Consider the following 26726-nt stretch of genomic DNA (forward strand, 5'->3'; position numbering starts at 1 on the left):
GTTGAGGCAGTTGGATCACTTGAGGTCAGGGGTTCGAGACCAGCCTGAACAACATGGTGAAACTCCGTCTGTACCAAAAATACAAAAACTAGCCAGGTGTGACAGTAGGCGCCTGTAATCCCAGCTACTCGGGAGGCTGAGGCAGGAGAATTGCTTGAACCTGGGAGGCGGAGGTTGTAGTGAGCTGAGATCGCGCCACTGCACTCCAGCCTGGGCAACAGAGCGAGACTCTGTCTTTAAAAAAAAAAAAAAAAAAAAAGTAAAAGCAATTCCTGTGTACATGCTCTTTTCGTGCCACCATGTGTTTTGCTTGTGTGTTATACTTAACTAGTGCCTCTTCTCAGCACCTCTTCTGCTGTCGTGCTAGTTTGAGCCACCATCATCCTCCCTCACCTTAACTGTGACATCTTCCTACCCCCATGGCTTTCCATCATGCCTCGAAGAAAATCCAGAATCCTTCCATTGCATGTAAGAGCCTTCATGATGTGGCCCCTCGTTCCAACTTTTCAGCCTCTCTGTCATTCCTGTCCCTAGAACATGCCAAGCACTCCTGCTTCAGGGCTTTTGCATTTGCTGTTTTCTCTATCTGGAATGTTCTGCTGCCAAATATCTGTGTGTTTGTCCTTTATTTCATTTGGATTTTTGCTCATATGGCATCTCCTCAGAAAGGCTTGTATGATTTCTGTCTCAAATAGTGTTCTCCATCATTCTTGATTCTTCTCACACTTGATTTTCATCACTTTTTCACATATTATGTATCTATTTGTTTATCTGTCTCCTACTTTTTCATGAGGGCAGGGACTATGTCTGATTCAGTGCCTTATTTCCACACCATAGAAGGATGCCTGGCGTAGTAGGTACTCAATAAATATTTGTTGAATGAATTGTTTTGTGCAGTATGGATTGGAGCCTGTCTCTTTTCCTAGATTCGAGGTGTGATGCCTCAATGCAGTTAGAACCAAAATGTTTTTTTTTTTTGAGACGGAGTCTCACTCTTGTTGCCCAAGTTGAAGTGCAGTGGCATGATCTCGGCTCACTGCAACCTCCGCCTCATGGTTTCAAGTGATTCTCCTGCCTCAGCCTCCCAAGTAGCTGAGATTACAGGCGCCTGCCACTACGCCCAGCTAATTTTTGTATTTTAGTAGAGACGGGGTTTCACCGTGTTGGTCAGGCTGGTCTCGAACTCCTGACCTCAGGTGATCCACCTATCTCAGCCTCCTAAAGTACTGGGATTACAGGCATGAGCCACTGTGCCTGGCAAACCAAAATGATTTGTGTATTTTTTGTTCTTCTGAGATTCTGCAAGCTCACTGTTCTGTATCATCAGGTTAACAATGTTTGTCTTACAGGCTGCGGGCCTCTCGGGTGCTTCTTGTCGGCTTGAAAGGACTTGGGGCTGAAATTGCCAAGAATCTCATCTTGGCAGGAGTGAAAGGACTGACCATGCTGGATCACGAACAGGTGCGCTGTTGTGAGCTCATTCCTCCCCTGCTCTGGCTCCCCTTTCCAGCATGAAGATCTTCAGATTTTGTGAGTTCCTGCTTGTGCCTTAAGGGCTGTGAAAGGAGGGCTAACATTAATGAACCATTGCCACTGGAGACTGAAGGTGCTATTGTTGGGTTTGAATTCTAGCTCCACCACATCTAGCTGGATGAGCAGTAGAGACTCACATCCCCTCATTGAGCTTGCCTGTCTGTAAAATGGGGTTAATAATATCTCCCTTGGTGGTTGCTTGTGAGGAGGCGTAGAGAAGTGTTTTTCCAATTTGTGCCTAAAAATGACCTGAGTGACTAACTGAAAATGCAGAGTGGCCTGGAGGCTTCGTGGTGCCCTAGCTTTCACCCCTAGTGATTCTCATTTAGGTCTGAGACAAGCTCAGGAGTATGTGCATTTAAAAGGTGTTTTAGGGCTGGACGCAGTGGCTCATGCCTGTAATCCCAACACTTTGGAAGGCTGAGGCAGGCGGATCATCTGAGGTCAGGAGTTTGAGACTAGCCTGGCCAACATGGCGAAACTCTGTCTGTACTCAATATACAAAAATTAGCCAGGCATGTTGGTGTGCACCTGTAATCCCAGCTACTCGGAAGGCTGAGGCACAAGAATCGCTTGAATCTGGGAGGTGGAGTTTGCAGTGAGCTGAGATGGCACCACTGCACTCCAGCCTGGGCAACAGAGTGAGACTTTGCCTTAAAAAGAAATAAATTAATGAAAGGTGTTTCAGGAGATTATGATTTAGATGGTCCACAGACATCACTTTAAATAACACTGGATCAGGCCAGGCACAGTGGCTCATGCCTGTAATCCCAGCACTTTGGGAGGCTGAGGCGGGCAGATCATGAGGTCAGGAGATCGAGAACATCCTGGCTAGCACGGTGAAACCCCGTCACTACTGAAGACACAAAAAATTAGCAGGGCTTGGTGGCGGGCGCCTGTGGTCCCAGCTACTCGGGAGGCTGAAGCAAGAGAATGGCGTGAACCTGGGAGGCGGAGCTTGCAGTGAGCCGAGATCATGCCACTGCACTCCAGCCTTGGCAACAGAGTGAGACTCCGTTTCAACAACAACAAAAACAAACAAAAACAAACAACACTGGATCAGAGAGAATGTTGGCAGACTGCTTTGTATAGTGCTTGAACCTAACAAGTATCCAGTAATTAGGAATAATGATCTGACGTGCTGTTTGTTTGTTTGTGTGTTTTTGCGAGACGAGTCTTGCTGTGATGCCCAGACTGGAGTGCAATGGCACAGTCTCCGCACACTGCAACCTCTGCTTCCCGGGCTCAAGTGATTCTCCTGCCTCAGCCTCTCAAGTAGCTGGGATTACAGGCACGCACCACCACGCCTGGCTAAGTTTTGTTTTTGTTTTTTTTTTTGAGACGGAGTTTAGCTCTTGTTGCCCAGGCTGGAGTGCAATGGCGTGATCTTGGCTCACTGCAACCTCTGCCTCCCAGGTTCAAGCAATTCTCCTGCTTCAATCTCCCGAGTAGCTGGGATTACAGGCATGCAACACCATGCCTGGCTAATTTAACGTTTTTAGTAGAGACCGGGTTTCTCCATGTTGGTCAAGCTGGTCTTGAACTCCGACCTCAGGTGATCCTCCTGCCTCGGCCTCCCTAAGTGCTGGGATTGCAGGCGTGAGCCACCACACCTGGCCATGCCTGGCTAAGTTTTGTTATTTTTAGTAGAGATGGGGTTTCACCATATTGGCCAGGTTGGTCTCGAACTCCTGACCTCAGGTGATCCGCTGGCCTCGGCCTCCCAAAGTGCGGTGATTACAGGTGTGAGCTACCATCCCCTGCTGACATAATGCTGTTTGATTAATATTATAATGGTAGAGCCCAACTCCAATGTAGCTTTCTCTGACCAGGCTCATCTTCAAGGTGAAAATAAGTGCTGCTCTCTCTATATTCCCATGCCTCAGTGACATTTTATTTATTTTATTTATTTATTTTGAGACAAAGACTTAACTCTGTCGCCCAGGCTGGAGTACAGTGACACAACCTCAGCTCACTGCAACCTCTGCCTCCTGGGTTCAAGCACTTCTCCTGCCTCAGCTTCCCTAGTAGCTGGGATTACATAATTACTTCATCTGGTTGTAAGAATCCAACATTGGAGGCCAATCACAGAACAGTGCGATTCTGACACCACAGGTGTGAGCCACTGCACCCATCTTAGAGCGTATTATGTAGTTTACATTCAACAAGCATCTGAGAGCACCTACTGGGTGCCCTGAAGTCTGCTAGGTGCTGGTGATAGAAAGATGCTCACGGTTTGGTTCCCATTCTCAAGGTTTCCCACCACCCCCCCCCCCCCCGGAAACCATAGCAGGCTCCCTGACTCAGGTTGTGGTACATGAAAGATTTCCTGGAGTCCTGATCTGAGCTAAGTCTTAAAGAACAAGGAGGGTTTGTCAAGATAAGAGCCTGTGTTTTAGGCAGGGGACATAGCAGTGTCACAAAGGCACCCAACAGTGTGGTAGAAATGGAAGCTAAAAGTAGTTTGGTGTTTTTAGAGTGTGAGACCCAAAGTGGTGGGTAGGGACAGGTTGCTGGTGAAGTCCAAGTCAGGAGGGGCTCCTAGGAAGCCCCACTGTAAGCTTTTACTTAATCCTCTGGGTGGTGCAGACTCACTGAAGAGTTTCAAATGACAGGAAGGGTGACATGGTTAGCTTTGGGCTTTATGTGTAGATCAGTAATTACTGTATAAACTATGGTTGGCACAAAATACAGGGCAGAAGACCACTTAGAAGGCAGTTTTTAGTAGTTTAGGTGAGAGGTGAAAGTGGCCTTGCTGATAGGGATGGCAGGAAGCACACAGATGTGAGAAATAGATTTAGGTGGTAGAATTGGGAGGTCTGTGTATGGGAGCTTAAGGAAAGCCAGGAATAACCAGAGCAGCTGACACTGAAGGGGCTAGGCACTGTTCTCAGAGCTGCAGTTGTATTATCTCATTGAGTCCTCACAACACATCTGAGATCAAGGACCCATTACCATCCCTGTTTTACAGATGGGAAAACTGAGTAAAAGGAAGAAAAGTACTGGCCCATCCAAGGCCCCAGTAGTTAGTGGTACGGCCGGGACCCAGGCATCTGACTCCAGAGCCCATGTTCTCAGCCACCTCACTATGGACCACTCTCATGGAAATAGCAAGGATATGAAGACGAGGCTTCTGGCTTGAGTGACTGGGTGGGTGGCTGGTGGACTCCGGAGACAGCACACAGAAGCAGGCAGACATCTAGGGTTTATGGATATCTGAGAGAAAATGGCTGGTGGACAGTACAGTAGAGAAGACTCAGGTGGATCAGGAAGAAATCTGCACCAGAAAGAGTGATTTGAAAAATAACAGCAGATTTTGGTAGAAACTGAAAGAGGCATTGAGTTGGTTTATGGAGCTATACAGAGTGAAAAGATAAGTAATTCTGAGATGGAAGCTTGGGGACAGCCACACCTAAGAGGGCCCAAATTGAGACTAGAATGTGTAGCACGAGAGGAGAGCGTAGCAAGGAAGGTGCGATCTGTGGACTGATAGTGATGAAATGATAATTGTATGTATATGGGTTTTTTTTTTTTTTTTTTTTTTTTTTGAGGCAGTCTCACTGTTACCCTTGCCGGAATGCAGTGGGCACGATCATGGCTCACTGTAGCCTTAACTTCCTGGGCTCAGGGTATTCTCCCACTTAAGCCTCCCAGTAGTTGGGACTACAGGTGCACGCCACCACACCTGGCTAATTTTTTGTATTTTTTGTAGAGACTGGGTTTCATGATTGTTGCTCAGGCTGGTCTTGAACTTTCTGGGCTCAATTATATGGTTTTTTTGTTTGTTTTTTTGAGATGGAGTCTCACTTGTCGCCCAGGCCGGAGTGCAGTGGTGAGATCTTGGTTCACTGCAACCTCCGCCTCCTGGGTTCAAGTGATTCTCCTGTCTCAGCCTCCCAAGTAGCTAGGATTACAGGCGTGTGCCACCACACCCGGCTAATTTTTGTATTTTTAGTAGAGTTGGGGTTTCACCATGTTGGCTAGGCTGGTCTCGAACTTCTGACCTCAAGTGATCTGCCCACCTCAGCCTCCCAAGCTGCTGGGTTTACAGGCGTGAGCCACCGTGCCCAGCCTCAACTGTATTTTTTTTTTTTTTTTTTGAGACAGAGTCTCGCTCTGTTGCCCAGGCTGGAGTGCAGTGGCGCGATCTTGGCTCACTGCAAGCTCCGCCTCCCGGGTTCACACCATTCTCCTGCCTCAGCCTCCCGAGTAGCTGGGACTACAGGTGCCCACCACCACGCCCGGCTAATTTTTTTGTATTTTTTAGTAGAGATGGGGTTTCACCGTATTAGCCAGGATGGTCTCGATCTCCTGACCTCATGATCTGCCCGCCTCGGCCTCCCAAAGTGCTGGGATTACAGGCGTGAGCCACCGCGCGCGGCCCTCAACTGTACGTTTTTATCCATGTCCTCGTTTTATATGGGATTCCCACATTCTTGCTGAGGTTCACACAGTTGTTGAGCCAGGATTTGAATCAAAGATTGAATCCAGCCTGAATTATTTCAGAGCCTTACTGTTAACCATTGTGTGGTACAGCTTCTCAGCACATAATGAGATCCCTGAAGAAGCAGGATGGAATGGGTCAAGGATACAGGGTTAGCCTGGAATGGGAAGTGGGCCAGCTCATTTTCTTGGAGGAGAAGGTAGTAAGATAGAGAGTGTGCTGTGGATGTTTGGTAGGAGGTGATGAGGGGAGATTACTTCTGTTGTACCTAGTCTTGGTGAAGGTGGCAAGGTTATTTGCAGAGATTAATGGTTAAATTAGATGTTTGATGTGTGAAGAAATACTTTGAGAGCAGTATGGAATCTGTAATCTTACTGGTGGCTATTAGGGGATTATATTATCCTGTCTTTGAGGCTCTGCTCTGCTGATGTTCAGCCTTAGGGGTGAAATAATTCCTCTGTTCCAGTCCCCACTCATCTCTCCACCTCTCTGAGTTCTTTTTTTTTTTTGAGACAGAGTCTCACTCTGTTGCCCAGGCTGGAGTGCAGTGGAACGACCTGGGCTCACTGCAGCGTCTGCCTCCCAGGTTCAAGCGATTCTCCTGCCTCAGCCTCCCGAGTAGCTGGAATTACAGGCGTGTGCCACCAAGTCCGGCTAATTTTGTATTTTTAGTAGAGATGGGGTTTCACCATGTTGGTCAGGCTGGTTTTGAACTCTGGACCTCAGGTGATCCGCCTGCCTCGGCCTCCCAAAGTGCTGGGATGACAAGCGTGAGCCACCGCGCCTGGCCATAGTCTATCTATATTTTTTTAAAGTTAATTTCAAGCATTCTTAATTGTGTCTGATTTTTGCACAAGTTTGATTTTTTTTTTAAGTTTTCTCATGAGGTTGCAATTTTTGTTGTTTTTTGAGAGAGGGCCTCTCTGTGTTGTCCAGGCTAGTCTTGAGCTCCTGGCCTCAAGCAGTGATCCTCCTGCTTTGGCGTCCCAAATTGCTGGGATTACAGATGTGAGCTACTGCGCCAGGCTGCACTGGTCTACTTTTTTTTTTTTTTTTTTTTGAGACGGAGTCTTGCTCTGTTGCCCAGGCTGGAGTACAGTGGTGCAATCGCAGCTCACTGCAACCTCCGCCTCCCGTGTTGAAGTGATTCTCCTGCCTCAGCCTCCTGGGTAGCTGGGATTACAGGCACACACCACCACACCTGGCTTATTTTTGTATTTTTAGTAGAGACGGCATTTCACCATGTTGGCCAGGTTGGTCTCAAACTCCTGACCTCAGGTGATCCTCCTGCCTCGGCCTCCCAAAGTGCTGGGATTACAGGTGTGAGCCACCGTGCCCTGCCCACACTGGTCTAGTTTTAAACCACTGGAAGACAGAGATTTAATCCTTTAAACTACTTGTGTATTTCCCCAAATGCTTATAGTTGGGCACATGCTAAGTATTTAGTCAATTCTTGCCACTGGTAATCAGTCATTTGTTAGCAGTTACAAATTTGCGTAGAAGAAAGCATGGATTTTTTTGTTGACAGTGAATTTTCTTTATAAACACAAGGGGGTGCTCTTTAACCATCAATGACCAGTTTAAAAAAAGTTTAAAGTCATTTTAAAGCCTTAGAAGGAAGCCTGCATAAGGCAAATTGCTACAGGAACAGTAATACATTTTAGGGCCGTGCACAGCGTTTCATGCCTGTAATCTCAGCACTTTGGGAGGCTGAGGCGGGCGGATCACGAGGTCAAGAGATTGAGACCATCCTGGCAAACGTGGTGAAACCCTGTCTCTACTAAAAATACAAAAATTAGCTGTCGTGGTGGTGCGTGCTTGTAGTCCCAGCTACTTGGGAGGCTGAGGCAGGAGGAGAATCATTTGAACCCGGGAGGCGGAGGTTGCAATGAGCCGAGATCACGCCACTGCACTCCAGCCTGGCGACAGAGCAAGACTGTCTCAAAAAAAAAAAAAAAAAAAATTTAGGTGGTAGGTATTTTAGCTATCCTTTAAAATTTAAAGATTCTCTTTAAGATTTATTTTCCCTAAAAATACAAGACTTAAAAAAATATGTGTATTATTCCTAGGTAACTCCAGAAGATCCCGGAGCTCAGTTCTTGATTCGTACTGGGTCTGTTGGCCGAAATAGGGCTGAAGCCTCTTTGGAGCGAGCTCAGAATCTCAACCCCATGGTGGATGTGAAGGTGGACACTGAGGATATAGAGAAGAAACCAGAGTCATTTTTCACTCAATTCGATGCTGTAAGTTTCTTATTATAAAATCTGCTGTGGGAATTAAACAAATTAAGGTGCTAGTTGTATATACTTTCAAATCCCAAAGCAATCTGAGAGCATTCCAATATCAAATTCTGAGCTTTTTCCCAAGAAAATGTATAAGCTGTTCTATTGTTTAGGCTTAGTATATTGTGTGAATGTGTTGCTAGAGAGGGCCAGTCTGTTGCATCTGCTGTAGTTGTTGGTGACTTGCTGTCTGCTGGCTTCTTCTCTGGGCATATGTTCCCTCAGCCAGGTTTCGTCTTTGGTGTTTTGTCTTCCTTCCAGAATCTTTGCACATAACTTTAATCCATGTTATTGCAAATGTTTTCTTCCGAAAACTTAACAAGTTGGTGATTAATTTCTGTGGCAGCGGCATTTTTTTGTTAGAAATACCAAACTACAGCTTGTGTTTTGTCTTAAGAAAAGCACACCTGATCTTGGTCTATGTCTGTCTGTCTGTTTCTCACAGTCACGTTGACCATGTTGCCATGGATAACTAGAGAAAAATCACTGTAGTCATAAGCCAAATGAGGCATATCCAGCCTCATTTAGTTTCACTGCCAAATCTATGCGGAGGTGAAAGGATAAATTAAATTCTTTGTCAATGTCTGCGACCTTTCAGACATAGTTCCCTGCATTCTGGAAAAGCTTAACAAATCTTGATAAATGTGAAATAGTCATAGATGAGCTACTGGTTTTTTAAATGAAAGGCCCCAGTATGTTACATGAGAAGTTAGAATTTGGGTTGGGTAGTTTTTTTTTTTTTGCACCTTTTTTTATTTGAGATGGAGTTTTGCTCTTGTCGCCCAGGCTGGAGTGCAATTGTGCAATCTTGGCTCATGGCAACCTCTGCCTCCTGGGTTCAAGTGATTCTCCTGCCTCAGCCTCCCATGTAGCTAGGATTATAGGCACTCACCACCATGCTGGGCTAATTTTTTGTATTTTTAGTAGAGATGGGGTTTCACCATGTTGGTCAGGCTGGTCTTGAACCCCTGACCTCAGGTAATCCACCTGCCTCGGCCTCCCAAAGTGGTGGGATTACAGGCGTGAGCCACTGCACCCGGCCTGTTTTTTACACTTTTCTTTCTTTCTTTCTTTCTTTTTTGAGATGGAGTCTCACTCTGTCGCCCAGGCTGGAGTGCAGTGGCATGATCTTGGCTCACTGCAACCTCCACCTCCCTGGTTTAAGCAGTTTTCTGCCTCAGCCTCCCGTTTTTACACTTTTCTATTTCATATGTGCATCTGTTCAAATATGGGCTTGGAAGGATGGATCATCTGTGCATTTGTCCTGTTTTCTTTTTCCTAGTCCCTTCTATTTTTTAACTTGAGGTATTGGGACACTTTCCATTTGGACATAAGTCTTCATTTTCTTATCTGTGGTAACCACATTTATTTTATGCCAGGTGTCCCTTGAACTTGTAGAATTAGAGGGTTTGTTAAAACTGAAGTGTGAGGCCAGTTGATTGTGTAATGCGTGTGCATGGGGCCATGTTGACCGCCTTGCAGGCTGTGTTTGGCTGGTCCTTGCAGGTTTTATAGTTACTTTAGACTCTGCAGGGTTCCATTTGATCAATTGGTTGCATGTTCACCTGTGGATTTCTTACTTTTTAGATGGGATTTTTCCTTGGGTGGCTGCATTCTTTGAAACACCAAAGGAACACATTTCTCTGTGAGTGTTATTTCGGTATTCAGGCTGCTAGACAACAGCAAAGAGGGTCTATCAAGTGAAAATGTCCTTTTGTTCAGGAGAAAGCATGTGCAATTTGGAAGTTGTCTTTTGACCATGATCACAAAGCTTCTCCCAAAAAGATGGTATTTTGTGCAGTAGAACTTAGCCATTTCCAATACCTCAACTTACTGGAATACAACCTGGAGGCCCCAGAGCAACACTGATAATTCCACTGAGTGAATCACCAGTTCATTGTCTAAGCCTGAATGGAAGGTCACTTGGTCTGTAACCTTTTCTTTTGTCCTTAAATTCAGATAAAGTTTCACACCGCAATCTGTGGAAAAATGATCTCAACAGGACTTGTTTATCTTCTTTATCTTAACATATCAATCAAAAGGAGGGGGGAAAAAAGCCCTTGTATTTAAACATGACCTTTGGGTCAATTTAAAAAACTGGTTTTGCTTCTCCCTGTAGCTTATTTGGATTTTAATAGATTTAGCAGTATAGAAACAACTTGCTAAGTTATTTTTTTTATGAGAACTATGAAATGTGTATATGTTCGTGGATTACAGAAAACATTCGTTGAATGGCTTTTACTTTTTAGCTAAACACATTTTATTTTGGCTGCAGAACGTGACGGTCTCATAACTTATATTTTCTACACATTGAAACCTGCAACTTTTCTTTTGTCTTCTAGCCATAGGGCCCAAAGAACCTGTTGTACCAGTTTGAAACGTGCTTTAAGCATGCCCAGAGAGACTGTTCATTAAGATTTATTTAGACATCAGGGCAGTGATTCACAGTTTGCAAAACTCAAACCCAGCCAATTTCTTTCTTTCTGCAGGTGTGTCTGACTTGCTGCTCCAGGGATGTCATAGTTAAAGTTGACCAGATCTGTCACAAAAATAGCATCAAGTTCTTTACAGGAGATGTTTTTGGCTACCATGGATACACATTTGCCAATCTAGGAGAGCATGAGTTTGTAGAGTAAGTGTTGGGAGAGGAGGGGAGAACATAACATTTTCTCCTTTTTATACTTTTTTTTTAAATTATGTATTTATTTATGTGTAGAGACAGGATCTATGCTATGTTGTTCAAGCTGGTCTTGAACTCCTGGGCTCAAGTGATCCTCCCACCTTGGCCTCCCAAAGTGCTGGGATTATAGGCATGAGCCACTGCGCCTGGTCTGCTGACATGTTTTCAAGTTGAGAGATAGTAAAATGAGTACAAAATAGTTGGGTGATTCTGGAGGCATATTCAGCCAAAGTCTACCTTGGAAAAGGTGTCCAATATCCAGAGAGACTCCTCTGGTAGAACAAACAGACCTCATCCTCTCATTTTGAACACTGAGGCTGCAGAACTTGGTAATTCTTACATGACAGGACTTGCCGTGTTTTGACTTTGTAGTCTCTAGGTGAAAGATGGCAGATGATACATTATTGTAAAACTATATGAGTTAGGTATTTTGGCTGCAGTTTCTGACCACCCCCTCCAAAACCCTCCAACTTGCTAATTGAGAGGGAAAGACAGGCTCTTTGAGATAGGAGCTTCCTACCAAGAGACTGAGAACTCTTCTCTTGTTCAGCCTCTCAGGCAAGTCACTGAAATTTCTCTGGTCTCCAAGTTTCTTGCCTGTAAAATCAAGATGGGGGAAGGACAGTCATGTTCCAGACATCTCCTAACTCTAGTGTTTTATGGCTTTAGGATAATCTAGTTCTTTGGGCATATTATTATTATTTTATTTTTTGAGACGGAGTTTTGCTGTTGTTGCCCAGGCTGGAGTGCAATGGCACCATCTCAGTTCAGAACAATCTCCGCCTCCTGGGTTCAAGCCATTCTCCTGCCTCAGCCTCCGGAGTAGCTGAGATTACAGGCATGCGTCACCATGCCCGGCTAATTTTGTATTTTTAGTAGAGACAGGGTTTTTCCATGTTGGTCAGGCTGGTCTCGAACTCCGGACCTCAGGTGATCCACCCACCTCGGCCTCCCAAAGTGCTGGGATTACACAGGCGTGAGCCACCGCACCCAGCTATTATTATTATGTTTGAGACGGAGTTTTGCTTTTGTCACTCAGGCTGGAGTGCCATGGCACGATCTTGGCTCACTGCAACCTCCACCTCCTGGATTCAAGTGGTTCTCCTGCTTCAGCTTCCTGAGTAGCTGGGACTGCAGGCACCCACCACCATGCCCGGCAAATTTTTGTATTTTTAGCAGAGACGGGGTTTCACTATGTTGGCTATGCTGGTCTTGAACTCCTGACCTCGGGTGGTCCACCCACCTCAGCTTCACAAAGTGCTAGGATTACAGCCACCATGCCTGGCTTCTTTGGGCATATTATAAAGAAGTTATAGTAGTGGGAAGCAATCCAGATTATTTTAACATAAGCTGCCCACAGCAGAGGGGCAGAATTAAGTTTGGCTTTTTTTTTTTTTTTTTTTTTTTTCTGAGACAGACTTTCACTCAGTTGCCCAGGCTGGAGTACAGTGGCGTGATCTCAGCTCGTTGCAACCTCCTCCTCCTGGGGTCAACCAATTCTCCTGCCTCAGCCTCCCGAGTAGCTGGGATTACAGGCGCCCGCCACCACGCCCGGCTAGTTTTTTGTATTTTTAGTAGAGACGGGGTTTTGCCATGTTGGCCAGGATGGTCTCAAACCCTTGACCTCAGGTGACATGCCCGCCTTGGCCTCCCACAGTGCTGGGATTACAGGCGTGAGCCACTGCACCCGGCCAAGTTTGGCTGTTTATTTCATGATTCAAGTAGAGTGTTTACAAAGTAATCACTTTGATTTATTGAGAGCAGCTGTGTGCCCAGCAGTGTGCTGAGCAACTTACGCTGCTCTGTTTTTCCCACAATAATCTCCTGAGTGCCCAGCAGTGTACCAGACTCATCATGTTATCAATGGCAGAGCTCGATTTGAACCGAGATCTGACTCCAAAGCTTTTGCCCTTAACCACCATCCCGATCTGTGACCTGGAGAGGCTTTTTTTGATTCCAATAACATGATTCCTAGGGTAAAATTACATTCTCTCCCCTTGTCACCCTCTAGGGAGAAAACTAAAGTTGCCAAAGTTAGCCAAGGAGTAGAAGATGGGCCTGACACCAAGAGAGCAAAACTTGATTCTTCTGAGACAACGATGGTCAAAAAGGTATGTGTAACGTGGGGGCAGAGGTCAGAAACCCTGGGGCCTTGGAGGGGTCAGGCAATGACGATTGAAAAGGATAAGAGCAAGCACTTCTTGAAGGGGTGGGGCGGGTGCTTGTCCCATCTAAAGGGAGGCTGCCACAGCTTACTGTCAGCCAGCTGTTGCTGTGAGGGAATGTGGGCCCAGTGATTCCAGATCGGATTTTTCAAGACAATGAGAAATGCAAACTTTTGTAGGCTCTGTCCCAAACTTTTTTTTTTTTTTGTGAGATGGAATTTTTTCTTGTCGCTCAGGCTGGAGTGCAATGGCATGATCTCGGCTCACTACAGCCTCCACCTCCTGGGTTCAAGCAATTCTCTTGCCTCATCCTCCCAAGTAGCACCCCTGGCTAATTTTTTTTTGTATTTTTAGTAGAGACGGGGTTTCACCATGTTGGCCAGGCTGGTCTCGAACTCCTGACCTCAGGTGATCCACCCGCCTCGGCCTCCCAAAGTGCTGGGATTACAGGCGTGAGCCACCATGCCCGGCCCCATACCCCTTTTTTTTTTTTGAGATGGAGTCTTGCTGTGTCCAGGCTGGAGTGGCACAATCTCAGCTCACTGCAACCTCCACGTCCCAGGTTCAAGAGATTTTCCTGCCTCAGCCTCCCAAGTAGCTGGGACTACAGGTGTGTGCCACCACACCCAGCTAATTTTTGTATTTTTAGTAGAGACGGGGTTCCACCATGTTGGCCAGGATGGTATTTATCTCTTGACCTCGTAATCCGCCTGCCTCAGCCCCACAAAGTGCTGGGATTACAGGCATGAGCCACCATGCCCGACCAGAAAACTTTTTTTTTAAAAGCAGCAAAACACCAGCCCTGGGTTACAGTAGCAAGACCCGGTGTCTACAAAAAAAATGTAAAAATTTGTCTGGCGTGATGGTGAGCACCTGTAGGCCCAGCTACTCATAGGCTGAGCTGGGAGGATTGCTTGAGCCTGGGAGGTGGAGGCTGCAGTGAGCCATGGTCACACCACTGCATCCCAACCTGGGCCACCTAGCAAGATCCTGTCTAAAAAAAAAAAAAGCAAAACAAAAAATTTTTTGTATTTTCTCTACTAACAATACAAAAATTAGCTGGGCAACGTGGTGCATTGCTTGTAGTCCCAGCTACTTGGGAGGCTGAGGCAGAATAGCTTGAACCTGGGAGGCGGATGTTGCAGTGAGCCGAGACGGCGACACTGCACTCCAGCCTGGCGACAGAACGAGACTCTTGTCTCAAAAAAAAAAAAGTTTGCTTTGCCTGTTTTTTTCCTTTTGCCAAATAACCTTTAATAAGAAAAATCCTTCAATGTTGACTGGTGTTATCAGATTCATATTTGTTATTGTAGTTTATATTAGGGGCTCAGCCTCTATTTGGATTAGGTGCAATAATTACATTTATAGAAAGGAGTGGAGAAGGGATCAGAAGTCGATGGTTTCTGTAGCTACTGCTGGAATCTGAGATGGGAACCATGCGATGGGGAAAGCAAGATGAAGGGGCCAGAATTGGTTTCATTGAACTGAGAGGAAAGACATGACCAAGCCCGTATTTACTCTTTGCTTTGTAGATTTAAATGTTGAGAAAGAAAAACAGCTGGTCAGAATGTTGAGTTAAATTACGCTAACGAGGGGATTCTAAAGAGTGCAGAAACCGCAAAAGAGACTGCAGAAAACCACAAAAGTGGAACTCTCAGACTCTCCAGCAAGGCGGCATTGGAGATTTTCTTTCTCATTTTGTGTTTGTGTTGGAGTAGTTTGGTGCTGTAAGTGTGATACAGAGGAATTTAGCCCTAATTTTAGTGTCTATTCACAGAACCATAATTATCCAGAGTGAACCTTGGTGTTTTGACCAAAACTTGGGTGCCTTTCTTTCTTTTTGAGGCCCAGTCAAGATTTATCTGAATAGCTCCGTGAATTTGGTGGGGGGAGATAAATTGTTAACAAACGGAGGAGTACAAAAGCTGCTTTGTGGGTGCTGTCAGTTTATAAATCACACCCTCTTACAAGTGTGACACTTGGCCTTGGTGTGAAGGGTTTTATGGCTTAAGGGCCTTCTCTGATTGAGGCAGGTCTTTCACATTCAAATGGAGAGAGTGCCTAGCTTTGTTAGCCATTCACAGCTGGAAGTTTCCCTGGAGTCAGTTCTGATGGTGCCCACTGGGGTGGATCTGGAAACCTCTTTTGGGAACCACTTTATCTCGCTATGAGGAGAATGTAGGCAGCCCAGGCCTTTGCCTACCATTCCCGAGGGCCCTACAGGCACAGAGGTTTTTGTGCAGCCTCTTCCTACGTGGAGCTGAGCTGGAAGGTATCAAAATATTCCCCAGCTGACATTGTTAGTCAGCTGTCACACTTGAACAATGCAGGCTCGGATTCCAACCCCAAGCCCTTAAGGTTACGAGGCATTCAGTGCATTCCTGCTGACAATCCCTGGGATTCCAAACCTTGCTTTTGTGCAGCCTCACCAAGGGCCCTGCGGACCGACTGGGCTGGACTGGGTTTTGGCCATGGCTTTGTCACCTTGCAATAACATGCCTCCTTCCGTTTTGGCACAGATGGCCCTGTGATTTCAAGGTTCTCTTCCAACACCAAAGATTCCTTGATTCAGATGCTGCCCTTTTGCCTAATTGTACAGAATAACTAGTTGGGTTGTGCTCAGAGGGTGCAGGGTGGGGAAGCAGCTACTTCCTGTTTCCTGTGAAAGGTTTTCTGGTTAGGGTTCCCTTCCCCTCCCCCCTTTCCCTAGGTTTAACCAAAGGTTGTAAAGCCACTTTTGCTTCAAGGTACACTTTGTGCTCCTAAATTAGTAACGTTAAAAAACAAAAAGGAAAAACAGCCTGTGGTTTTCACACCCTCTAGGAAGCTGGTGGGCCTTTCTAGCACCTGTGCCATTCTGATAAATAAGGGCTTAGGAAAATGCCTAGCCCAGAAATAGGTGCTCAGTAGTTTGTTTGCTTCCTTTGGTGCTCAGGAGAAGATTTGAGACGGATTTCGTCACAATCAGGTCTCGGGCACAAGCCTCACATGGACACTGACATGCAGGAGACAGAGGAGACAGCAATGAGGTGGTGGTGAGGAAGTGCCCAAAAAGGTTTCCCAGAGGAAGAGTTGTTTGTGTTGGCATGTGAGGGACAAGCTTTCCAGGCACCAGAGCCAAGAGCAGTGCTCTGTCCGAGGAAGTAGGATAAACCGAAAGACGGATGTAGGGGCAGAGTTGCTGTGGCTGCCCTCACTGCCGCAGCCAGCTCCTTCTATGAGTTGCAGAATGCCTACTGTGTGCAAGGCACCGTGTTGAGTGCAGGGAATCACATCCAGTCTTGTTGTCCCCATCTATAGCTGATAAAGAAGCTACGAGAAGTTAAGTGACCTGACCAAGGCCACACAGCTGTGGAAGAAGGGGCGAGAGCATAGACAGTGGGTAAGGGCATAGGTTCACCCTATGATTTACAAAGAGGGATACCCCTGAAGTTGCTAGGGTAACGTGACATATTAGGAGGATGGTGGGATAAAATATGTGAACATCAGGATCATTCTGGAAAACCTTTAGGATAAAAGGCCACTGTCATGCTCCCATGTTCATGTTTCTATATTGTGAGTTATCTGTGTTAGGTGCTGCCAGAGATGATGAGATGCCTGACAGTGGTTACTCTCTAATAGCTCTTTAAAAATTAAAGACAAAGTAGGGTTTGTTCCTGACTGTACTAGAAATACAGATTTAATTTTACCTCTGCTCCTGAAATAGGTGACTAATTTGGAGTACTATTAATACTCTTTTCATGAATTAGTTGAGAAATTCCACAGTTGAGGAGTGATTCATTCTTTTGACTCCCTCTTTCTGAGCAATTTGTTGACAGCCTTCTCATCCTCTCTTACACCCGTCATTAAAGAAACAGTCGAGTTCTTTTTCTTTCATGTGGTACCTTGGTTTCCACTGCTGGTGGCCCTTAGGTTGCTTGTCTCTGTCTCCCCACTTCCATTTTAAGCTCCATAGGGGGAAGGTAGTCTTGTTCACTGCTAGACTCCTAGTCCAGTGTCTAGCACAGTCATATCCACGGAATATTTGTTCAGTGTACTGGTGGCTGTTAACTGCAGCATAATCCAGCAACCCTGGAGATTATTTTCTTCCTTTTTTTTTTTTTTTCTTTGAAGCAGGGTCTCACTACTCTGTCACCTAGGCTGAAGTGCAGTGGTTCAAACACTGCTCGCTGCAGCCTCCCAAGTAGCTGGAATTACAGACATCCACTACACCTGGCTAATTTTTAATTTTTAAAAATTATTATTATTTCTGAGATGGAGTCTTGCTCTGTCACCCAGGCTGGAGTTCAGTGGCACAATCTCAGCTCACTGCAGCCTCTGCCTCCTGGGTTCAAGCAATTCTCCTGCCTCAGCTTCCGGAGTAGCTGGAACTGCCAGTGTGTGCCACCACACTCGACTGGTTTTTGTATTTTTAGTAGAGACGGTATTTCTCCATATTGGCCAGGCTGGTCTCGAACTCCTGGCCTCAAGTGATCCGCCCACTCTGGCCTCCCAAAGTACTGGGATTATAGGCGTGAGCCACAGCTTCCAGCCTGATTATTTCCATTTTAAAAAAGAGTAATTGAAGTAACCTTTGTTACCAATGAAGTGAATTAACCTTCTAGTATATTAATTCTCATGGTTTAGGTTATTTGAACTAAGCTGAGAGAACAGAATACCAAAGAAGACAATAGACTTGCCCAGAAATATTTAGAAGTAAGTCACTCAGTTGCCTGGACTGGAACCCTCAGGCCAGAGAGGTTCAAAATCCTGCACTTTTTTTTTTTTTTTTTTTTTTTGAGACAGAGTCTCACTCTGTCACCCAAGCTGGAGTGCAATGGTGCGATCTCGGCTCACTGCAACCTCCGCCTCCCGGGTTTAAGCGATTCTCCTGCGTTAGCCTTCCGAGTAGCTGGAACTACAGGTGCGCGCCACCACGCCCAGCTAATTTTTTTTTTTTTTTTTTTTTTGAGATGGACTCTCGCTCTGTCGCCCAGGCTGGAGTGCAGTGGTGCGATCTCAGCTCACTGCAAGCTCCACCTCCTGGGTTCATGCCGTTCTCCTGCCTCAGCCTCCCGAGTAGCTGGGACTACAGATGCCCGCCACCATGCCCGACTAATTTTTTTGTATTTCTAGTAGAGATGGGGTTTCACCGTGTTAGCCAGGATGGTCTCGATCTCCTGACCTCGTGATCCACCCACCTCGGCCTCCCAAAGTGCTGGGATTACAGGCGTGAGCCACCGCGCGCAGCCTAATTTTTGTATTTTTAGTAGAAACGGGGTTTCACCATGTTGACCTGGGTGGTCTCAATCTCCTGACCTTGTGATCCACCTGCCTCAGCCTCCCAAAGTGCTGGGATTACAGGCGTGAGCCACCACTCCTGGCCAATCCTGCTAATTATTAATATCAGAACTACTTGGTTCAAAGGAGTGGAAATAGGGCAACGAGGGGTGTAAATTTGCAGAGTTAGATGGAATGCTGATAGCAAGTTTTCCAGGTAGGAGAGTTAGTTGGGGTGGGGAATGCTCATGTTAGCTTATCTCTGTATATATATTTAATTTTATATATTATTTATTTTTGAGATGGGATGTAACTCTGTAGCCCAGGCTGGAGTGCAGTGGCACAAACACAGCTCACTGCAGCCTTGAACTCCTGGGCTAAAGGGATCCTCCCACCCACCTCAGTCTCCAAGGTAGCTGGGACCACAGGCATGTGCCACCATGCTCTGCTAATTTTTTCTTTTTTCTTTTTTTTTTTTTTTTTTTGAGATCTCTTGCTGTGTTGCCCAGGCTGATCTCAAACTCCTGGCCTCAAGTGATCCTCTTGCCTTGGCCTCTCAAAGTGCTGAGATTATAGGCATGAGCCACCGTACCCAGCCTATATTTTTTTTATTGTGACATTTAATGCACAAAAGAAGATATGCAGCATCAATGCAGATAATGGAACAAAACAAACACTATCCACCTTAAAAACACAAATATTTTTGGTACTTTTGTACCAATCTGTGTGCTGTTTCTCTATCTTCTACTTCTTCTCCCTGTACCCTCACCGGGTAAGTAACCCCAGAGCTGCTGGTACATTTGTGTGGATTAAAAAAGACACCTGGAAGGGGCAGATACAGCCCTGCTTGGCTTCCTGTTTTATCACATGTTTATAAATCTAAACAATGACATGGAACTTATTATACAATATTTTAGGCATAAATTAAGAATGATTTAGCTCACCATCATAGACCTACCACTCAATTTGAAGCATCAAACATTACTGGTATGGTGAGGCCCTCTGGCTGTCCCTCCAACAGAAGTTACCACCCTCCTCAGTTGGGTTTCTCATTCCTATGCATTTCTTCTTACTACTTATGTATGTATTTCCAAGCAATACATAGAATTGCTTTGCATGCTTTTTAGCTTCTTAAAAATTGGTTTTATATTGTATGCATGCTGCCACCTGCTTTTAAGGAGAAGCAACACGTTTGTGAGGCCATCTGTTTATATGTTGTTCTAGGGCTTTGCTGTCCATTTTGGTAGCCACTAGCCACAGCTGGCTGTTTAAATTAATTAAAATCAAATAAAATAAAATATTTAGTTCCTCAGTCTCACTGGTCACATTTCAAGTGGCCAGTAAGCACATGTGGCCATTGGCATCTGTATTGCATAGCACAGATTACATTCTGTTCCATCATCACAGCTAGTTCTCTTGGACAGCCCTGCAGGGCATTTCTTTTTGGTTTTTGTTTTGTTTTTATTTTTGTTTTTTGCTAGAGTCTTTGTCGCATAAATACATCACTATTTATATATCCATTTTTCTATTTATAAGCATTTGGGTATGCTCATAATTTGCTGTTACAAATTGTGCTGCATAAGCATTTTGTTTGTGTGTGTATAGATGATCTCCTTGGGCAATTGTGTTAATTTCTCTTGGGTATATACCTGGGAGTAAAATTAAGATAAGGGCATTTTCAGCTTTACCAGACCCTGTTAAGTTACTCTCAAGTGGTTTTATCAATTTGTATTCTAGAACCAACATTATGTATCAGTAACATTTGGTAACTTCAGGCGTTTTTTTTCCATTCTGCTGAGTGTGAAAAATGTGTTTTGATTATGGTTGTCATTTGTTAGAATACTTTGTTAAAGCTTTTTAAAGATTCTTGGTCCCTCTACCCTCCCCACCCCCTACCCCAGGAATTTTGATTGGGTAGGACCTGGGGATTATATTCATCTTTATATGCAGAATTATATTACCTGTTACTGTTAGGCCTGATTTAAGAAGTAAAATAAGGCTGGGTGCAGTGGCTCATGCCTGTAATCCCAGCACTTTGGGAAGCCAAAGTGGGCACATCACTTGAGCCCAGGAGTTTGAGACCAGCCTGGGCAATGTGGCTAAACCCCTTCTCTACCAAAAATACAAAAATTAGCTGGGCGTGGTAGCACGTGCTAGTGGTCTCAGCTACTGGGGAAGCTGAGGCGGGAGGATTGCTTGAGCCTGGGAAGTGGAGGCAGCAGTGAGCTGAGATTGTGCCACTGTAGTACATCCTGGGTGACAGAGCAACACACTGTCTCAAAAAAAAAATTTTTTTTAAGTAAAATAAGTTCATAATTCCAACTGTGGAAAATGCAGAACAAGTTAATAAAATGTTAATCCTACTACCAAATAATAACTATAACCTTCCTTTCAGTGTTTTTCTATGTATATACAACAAAATTGGGACACTGTTTAATACAGATAATATATACAGTAAGCTCTCCTTATTAATGGGCTTCACATTCATGGATTCAACCAACTGTGGATCAAAAATCTTTAGTGTGCTTGGAGTACATCCAAAAAAAAAAAAGAAAATTGAAATTATGTTAATAATAAAATATTTGGGAAAAAACATTGCGTGTATCTGTACCAAACATGTACAGACCTTTTTTCTTGTCATTATTCCCTAAGCAATACAATATAACAACTGTTTACATAGCAATTCCATTAGGTATTATAAGTAATCTAGAGATGATTTAAAGTATATGGGAGGCCAGGCGCAGTGCCTCACGCCTGAAATCCCAGCACTTTGGGAGGCCAAGGCGGGTGGATCACTTGAGGTCAGGAGTTGGAGACCAGCCTGGCCAACATGGTGAAACCCCATCTCTAACAGAAATACAAAATTAGCTGGGCATGGTGGCTCACACCTGTAATCCCAGCTACTCAGGAGGCTGAGGCAGGAGAATCGCTTGAACTTGGGAGGCAGAGGTTGCAGTGAGCCAAGATCGCACCGTTGCACTCCAGCCTGGGCGACACAGCAAGACTCTGTCTCAAAAATAAATAAATAAATAAAGTATATGGGAGGATGCACGTAGAGTATATGCAAGTACTGTGCCATTTATTTATTTAGAGACAGAGTCTTGCTTTATTGCCCAGGCTGGAGCGCAGTGGCATGATCTCCGTCTCCCAGGTTCAAGTGATCCTCTGGCCTCAGCCTCCCGAGTAGCTGGGATTACAGGCTTGTGCTACCACACCCGGCTAAGTTTTGTATTTTTAGTAGAGGGCGTTTTCACCTTGTTCGCCAGGCTGGTCTCGAACTCCTGACCTCAGGTGATCCGCCCACATTGGCCTCCCAAAGTTTTGGGATTACAGGCGTGAGCCATTGCGCCTGGCTTGTATATGTGTATATATATGTACATGGTTTTGTCTTTTGCTTTTTTCACTCAATAAGCATTCCCCAAATCTGCTTTGGAGCACATGATTTTATTTTATTTTATTTTTTTATTTTTTTGAGACGGAGTCTCGATCTGTCGCCCAGGCTGGAGTGCAGTGGTGCATTCTCGGCTCACTGCAAGCTCTGCCTCCTGGGTTCACGCCATTCTCCTGCCTCAGCCTCCCGAGTAGCTGGGACTACAGGCACCCGCCACCACACCCGGCTAATTTTTTCTATTTTTAGTAGAGACGGGGTTTCACCGTGTTAGCTAGGATGGTCTCCATCTGCTGACCTCGTGATCCGCCCGCCTTGGCCTCCCAAAGTGCTGGGATTACAGGCATGAGCCACCACGTCTGGCCTGGAGCGCGTGATTTTAAATGTCTGTCATTTTTCCTCTTCTTGCCTAGCCATAATCTATTTTACCAGTCACCTATTGTATTGAGGTTATTGAGGTTATTGCAGTTTCCTACTATGCTAAATGGCTCCTGACAACAAATTTGATGGTTGATGGGCTATGTGGAGAATTCACCCTTTTTTTTTTTTTTTTTTTTTTTTGAGACAGAGTCTTTCTCTGTCACCCAGGCGGGAGTGCAGTGGCATGATCTCAGCTCACTGCAACCTCTGCCTCCCAGGTTCAAGCGATTCTCCTGCCTCAGCCTCCTGAGTAGATGGAACTACAGGCACCTGCCACCACGCCCAGCTAATTTTATTTTTGTATTTTTAGTAGAGACGGGGTTTCACCGTGTTAGCCAGGATGGTCTCGATCTCCTGACCTCGTGATCCGCCCGCCTCGGCCTCCCAAAGTGCTGGGATTACAGGCGTGAGCCACCGTGCCTGGCTAATTTTTGTATTTTTAGTAGAGACGGAGTTTCACCATATTGGCCAGGCTGGTCTCGAACTCCTGACCTTGTGATCCACTCGCCTTGGCCTCCCAAAGTGCTGGGATTACAGGCATGAGCCAAGTCTTTTCTTTTTTTTTTGAGACGGAGTCTTGCTCTGTTGCCCAGGCTGGAGTACAGTGGTTTGATTGTGATCTCGGCTCACTGCAACCTCAGCCTCCTGGGTTCAAGCGATTCTCCTGTCTCAGCCTCCCAAGTAGCTGGGATTACAGGCACATGCCACCATGTCCGGCTAATTTTTATATTTTTAGTGGAGACGGGGTTTCACCATGTTGGCCAGGCTGGTCTCGAACTCCTGACCTCAGGTGGTCTACCCACCTTGGCCTCCCAAAGTGCTGGGATTATAGGTGTGAGCCACCGCACCCGGCCTTGTTATTAGTCTTAACTAGATTGTTGATTGACGTCCTTAAGCCCAGAAATGTATGTGAAGGATGGTGGAGAAGAGTGGCTCAGGCATTCTAGGCAGAGGTATTCTTGAGCTGAGGAAGTGGAGGAGAGGAGGTGTGTAAGTTACCTGTTTTCAGGTGTTCATTCCAGTGAATAGTGGATGCCACTCCCTGGCAGACACTGTGGGTGCCTCACCTGAAAGACTCCTGATTCCCTGAAGGCATTGTCGGGTGTATTTTTTCTTTATAAGCGTAATGCCAGTGGAGTGGGTAAGACAGGTACCACCTTTTGCATCTGCTGCTACAGATTAGGCAGCTTGGTTAAGTTTTGTTTTGTTTTTAATTGTTGTGAGTTAGTTTGAACCAAAAGGATTGTTAAGTGGAGTGTAAGAAGCACTGAATAACTACTGTTATCTGAGAGGAGTAATAAAGACCAGGGCCACTGGGCAATCCCAGAGGCATTAGGAATTTGTGGCCTTTCCCTATGTGTATCTGCATCTCTGCATTCCAACTTTCACATTTTCAGTTCCCAGGAGAGAGAATCTGATTGGCCTGGTTGGGGCCCTGTGCCCACTTCTGGCTGTCACCTGTGGCTTTCTTCCCTCAGTTGTAGACCACACTCTGGATACCTGGGACCCCTGAAATCTCCTGCCCAGACAACCCCAAGCTTCTCAGGATTTTTTGTGGGCTGCTTCCCTGTTCTGCCTGTGCAGTGCAGGCCTTGTCACAATGTCTGAATGCTTAGGCCAGAGACGTGGGGGTTTGGTGAGAAAGGATGAGCTGGGTAGCTACACTCAAGTGCAGAGCCACCAGTATTGTGGGACAGAGCCAGGCATGGGAAGAGAAGTGGGCACGGATGGGGGCCAGCTTTCCCGATGTGCCTTAATCTGGCACAGAACTCCTAAGGAGTGTGAAAATTTCAAATTTGATCCAGGCCTTCCAGGTGGTTATGAAGAAGGTGTGTTTGTCAAGACAGGATAATACAATATACTTCATTTAATAGCTTGTTAGTGTGATTTATAACTAAATATGTAGACATGATATACGGGTCTTCATTCATACTCGTGCCCCAGGCCCTGAAAGTGTTAGCTAACAGGCAAGACCTGCCTGGGACTGAGATTCTAAAACACAACCTCCACCCCCAACTCCGTTTCATCATATAGTAGCCTAACATATTAGTTGGTTCGTTGCTTATAGTCAGGCAAACAACAAAGACTCCGAATTGAGCTCTTGGTAAATTTTGAAACCTGCCTGGTAATACTGTGTTTCCTCATTCTGATGGCATTCCCAGACCATATTGCAAATGACTTGATGTGTATTTTCAGACTTGTTGAGAAGGGCCTGGTGGTCTATATAGCAGGCATTAAATGTCACCAGGCCGACTTCATGACTTACCTTTTGAGGTCAAACAGACCCATTGACCAAAAGATTTGAGGGCAGTGAAAACATCTTGTATACTATCTTTAACAATGGATTTAACTCCTAAAGGAAAGCCACCTAAACATGACTGACTTTAATCTTCACTAGCAATTTGAACTTTTTTTTTTTTTTTGAGACGGCGTCTCACCTTGTTGCCCAGGCTGGAGTGTAGTGGTGTGACCTTGGCTCGCTGCAACCTCCACCTCCTGGGTCCAAGTGATTCTGCTCCCTCAGCTTCCTGAGCAGCTGGGATTACAGGTGCCTGCCACCACACCCGGCTAATTTTTTTGTATTTTTAGTAGAGACAGGGTTTCACCGTGTTGGCCAGGCTGGTCTCGAATTCCTGACCTCTAGTGATCCACCCGCCTTGGCCTCCCAAAATGCTAGGATTACAGGTGTGAGCCACCGCACCCGGCCTGCGCCCAGATAATTTTCGTATTTTTTTTTTTTTTGAGAGTCTCGCTCTGTCCCCCAGGCTGGGGTGTAGTGGCACGATGGGTTCACGCCATTCTCCTGCCTCAGCCTCCCGAGTAGCTGGGACTGCAGGTGCCTGCCACCACGCCTGGCTAATTTTTTTGTATTTTTAGTAGAGACGGAGTTTCGCCATGTTAGCCAGGATGGTCTCGATCTCCTGACCTTGTAATCTGCCCGCCTCGGCCTCCCAAAGTGCCGGGATTACAGGTGTGAGCCACTGCGCCCAGCCAACAATTTGAACTTTTATCTGTCAAATCTATATGCATCCTTAGCAAGCTTTGTAAACTGCCTGGTAACTGATAGATCTTGGTTCACTTAGCTTCCCAAATTATGCTGTTATCATCTTGTCTCTCTGTTCTTTAAATATCTGGTTGGGAGGGTATGGAGAGAGAGGGAGGAAGAAAGACACCTCTGTAAGTTTGAAATTATTTGCATCCCCCCCACCGCCCACCACCAACCTTTTTAAAATATAGAGACACAGAGTCTATACCACGCCTGGCCTAAAATAATTTTTTTTAGAGACGGGATCTAACAGTGTTCCCCCAGCTTGGCTATCTTAAACTTCTTAAGGGTAGCTAGTTCTAAGAACTGCTTTTTTCTGGCTAGGCACAGTGGCTCACGCCTATAATCCCAACACTTTGGGAGACCGAGGCAGGCAGATCACCTAAGGTCAGGAGTTTGAGACTAGCCTGGGCAATATAGTGAAATCCTGTCTCTACTAAAAATACAAAAATTAGCTGGGCGTGGTGGCATGCATCTGTAATCCCAGCTACTGGGGGGGCTAAGGCACGAGAATTACTTGAACCCAGGAGGCGGAGGTTGCAGCGAGCTGAGATCATGCACTGCACTCCAGCCTGGGTGACAGAGGGGGAGACTGTCTGGAAAAAAAAATGTTTAAAACAAAAAACTGTTTTTTTGTATGTGTGTTTATATGCGAACCATTTGTGAAAGTGGTCCCAGCATGATGCCACATGTGTCATTTCCAAATATTTCAGTCTGTATTTTTTTCTCTCTCTCTCTGTTTTTTGTCACCCAGGCTGGAGTGCAGTGGTACGATCTGGCTCACTGCAGCCTCGACCTCCTGTGCTAAAACAGTTCTCTTGCCTCAGCCTCCTGTGAAGCTGGGACCACAGGTGCATGCCACTGCACCCAGCTAACTTGTAGAGATTGGGGTCTCACTTTGTTGCCCAGGCTGGTCTTTGACTCCTGGACTCAGGTGATCATGCCACTTTGGCCTGCCAGAGTGCTGAGATTACAAAAGTGAGCCACCACACTCAGCCATAAATGTGTTGTTGTTGTTGTTGTTGTTGTTTTTGAGACAGAGTTTCGCTCTTGTTGCTGAGTCTGGAGTGCAATGGCGCGATCTCGGCTCACTGTAACCTCCCCCTCCTAGGTTCAAGCGATTCTCCTGCCTCAGCCTCCCAGGTAGTTGGGATTACAGGTGCCTGCCACCACGTCCAACTAATTTTTGTATTTTTAATAGAGACGGGGTTTCACTATGTTGGTCAGGCTGGTCTTGAACTCCTGACCTCAGGTGATCCACCCGCCTCGGCCTCCCAGAGTGCTAGGATCACAGGCGTGAGCCACTGTGCCTGGACTTGTAAATGGTATTTCAAAGTAAAATATATGTCATTGCATTTATCAAGATAATTTGATTGAGCTTTGTAGGTCCTAGCCATCCTTCTGCCTATTACTGGGCTTTTTGCAAATGCTGTTCCTGTTTCCACAACCTGGAGCTTTGTCCTATCCCTTTTATTGTTTCTCTTGCTGTTATTTATTATTGTCATCCAT

General features: G+C 45.7%; 1 protein-coding gene across 4 annotated transcripts in view; it reads left to right on the forward strand.

Annotated features, from left to right (window-relative positions):
* SAE1 (SUMO1 activating enzyme subunit 1) overlaps window positions 1-26726 on the forward strand; it is a 79130-nt gene that overhangs the window by 11345 nt on the left and 41059 nt on the right. For 3 of the 4 annotated variants that reach the window (XR_010153485.1, XM_009435755.4, NM_001246619.1), the window contains 4 exon segments: window positions 1350-1461; window positions 8047-8220; window positions 10749-10891; window positions 12951-13050. Coding sequence is in view for 3 of the 4 variants with exons in the window: in XM_009435755.4 (XP_009434030.2) it covers window positions 1350-1461; window positions 8047-8220; window positions 10749-10891; window positions 12951-13050 (529 nt within the window). In the remaining variant the exon portion in view is untranslated. 4 annotated transcript variants of the gene reach the window in all.

Source organism: Pan troglodytes, chromosome 20 (assembly GCF_028858775.2).
Source record: "Pan troglodytes isolate AG18354 chromosome 20, NHGRI_mPanTro3-v2.0_pri, whole genome shotgun sequence".
In the NCBI taxonomy this organism is placed as follows: Eukaryota; Metazoa; Chordata; class Mammalia; order Primates; family Hominidae; genus Pan; species Pan troglodytes.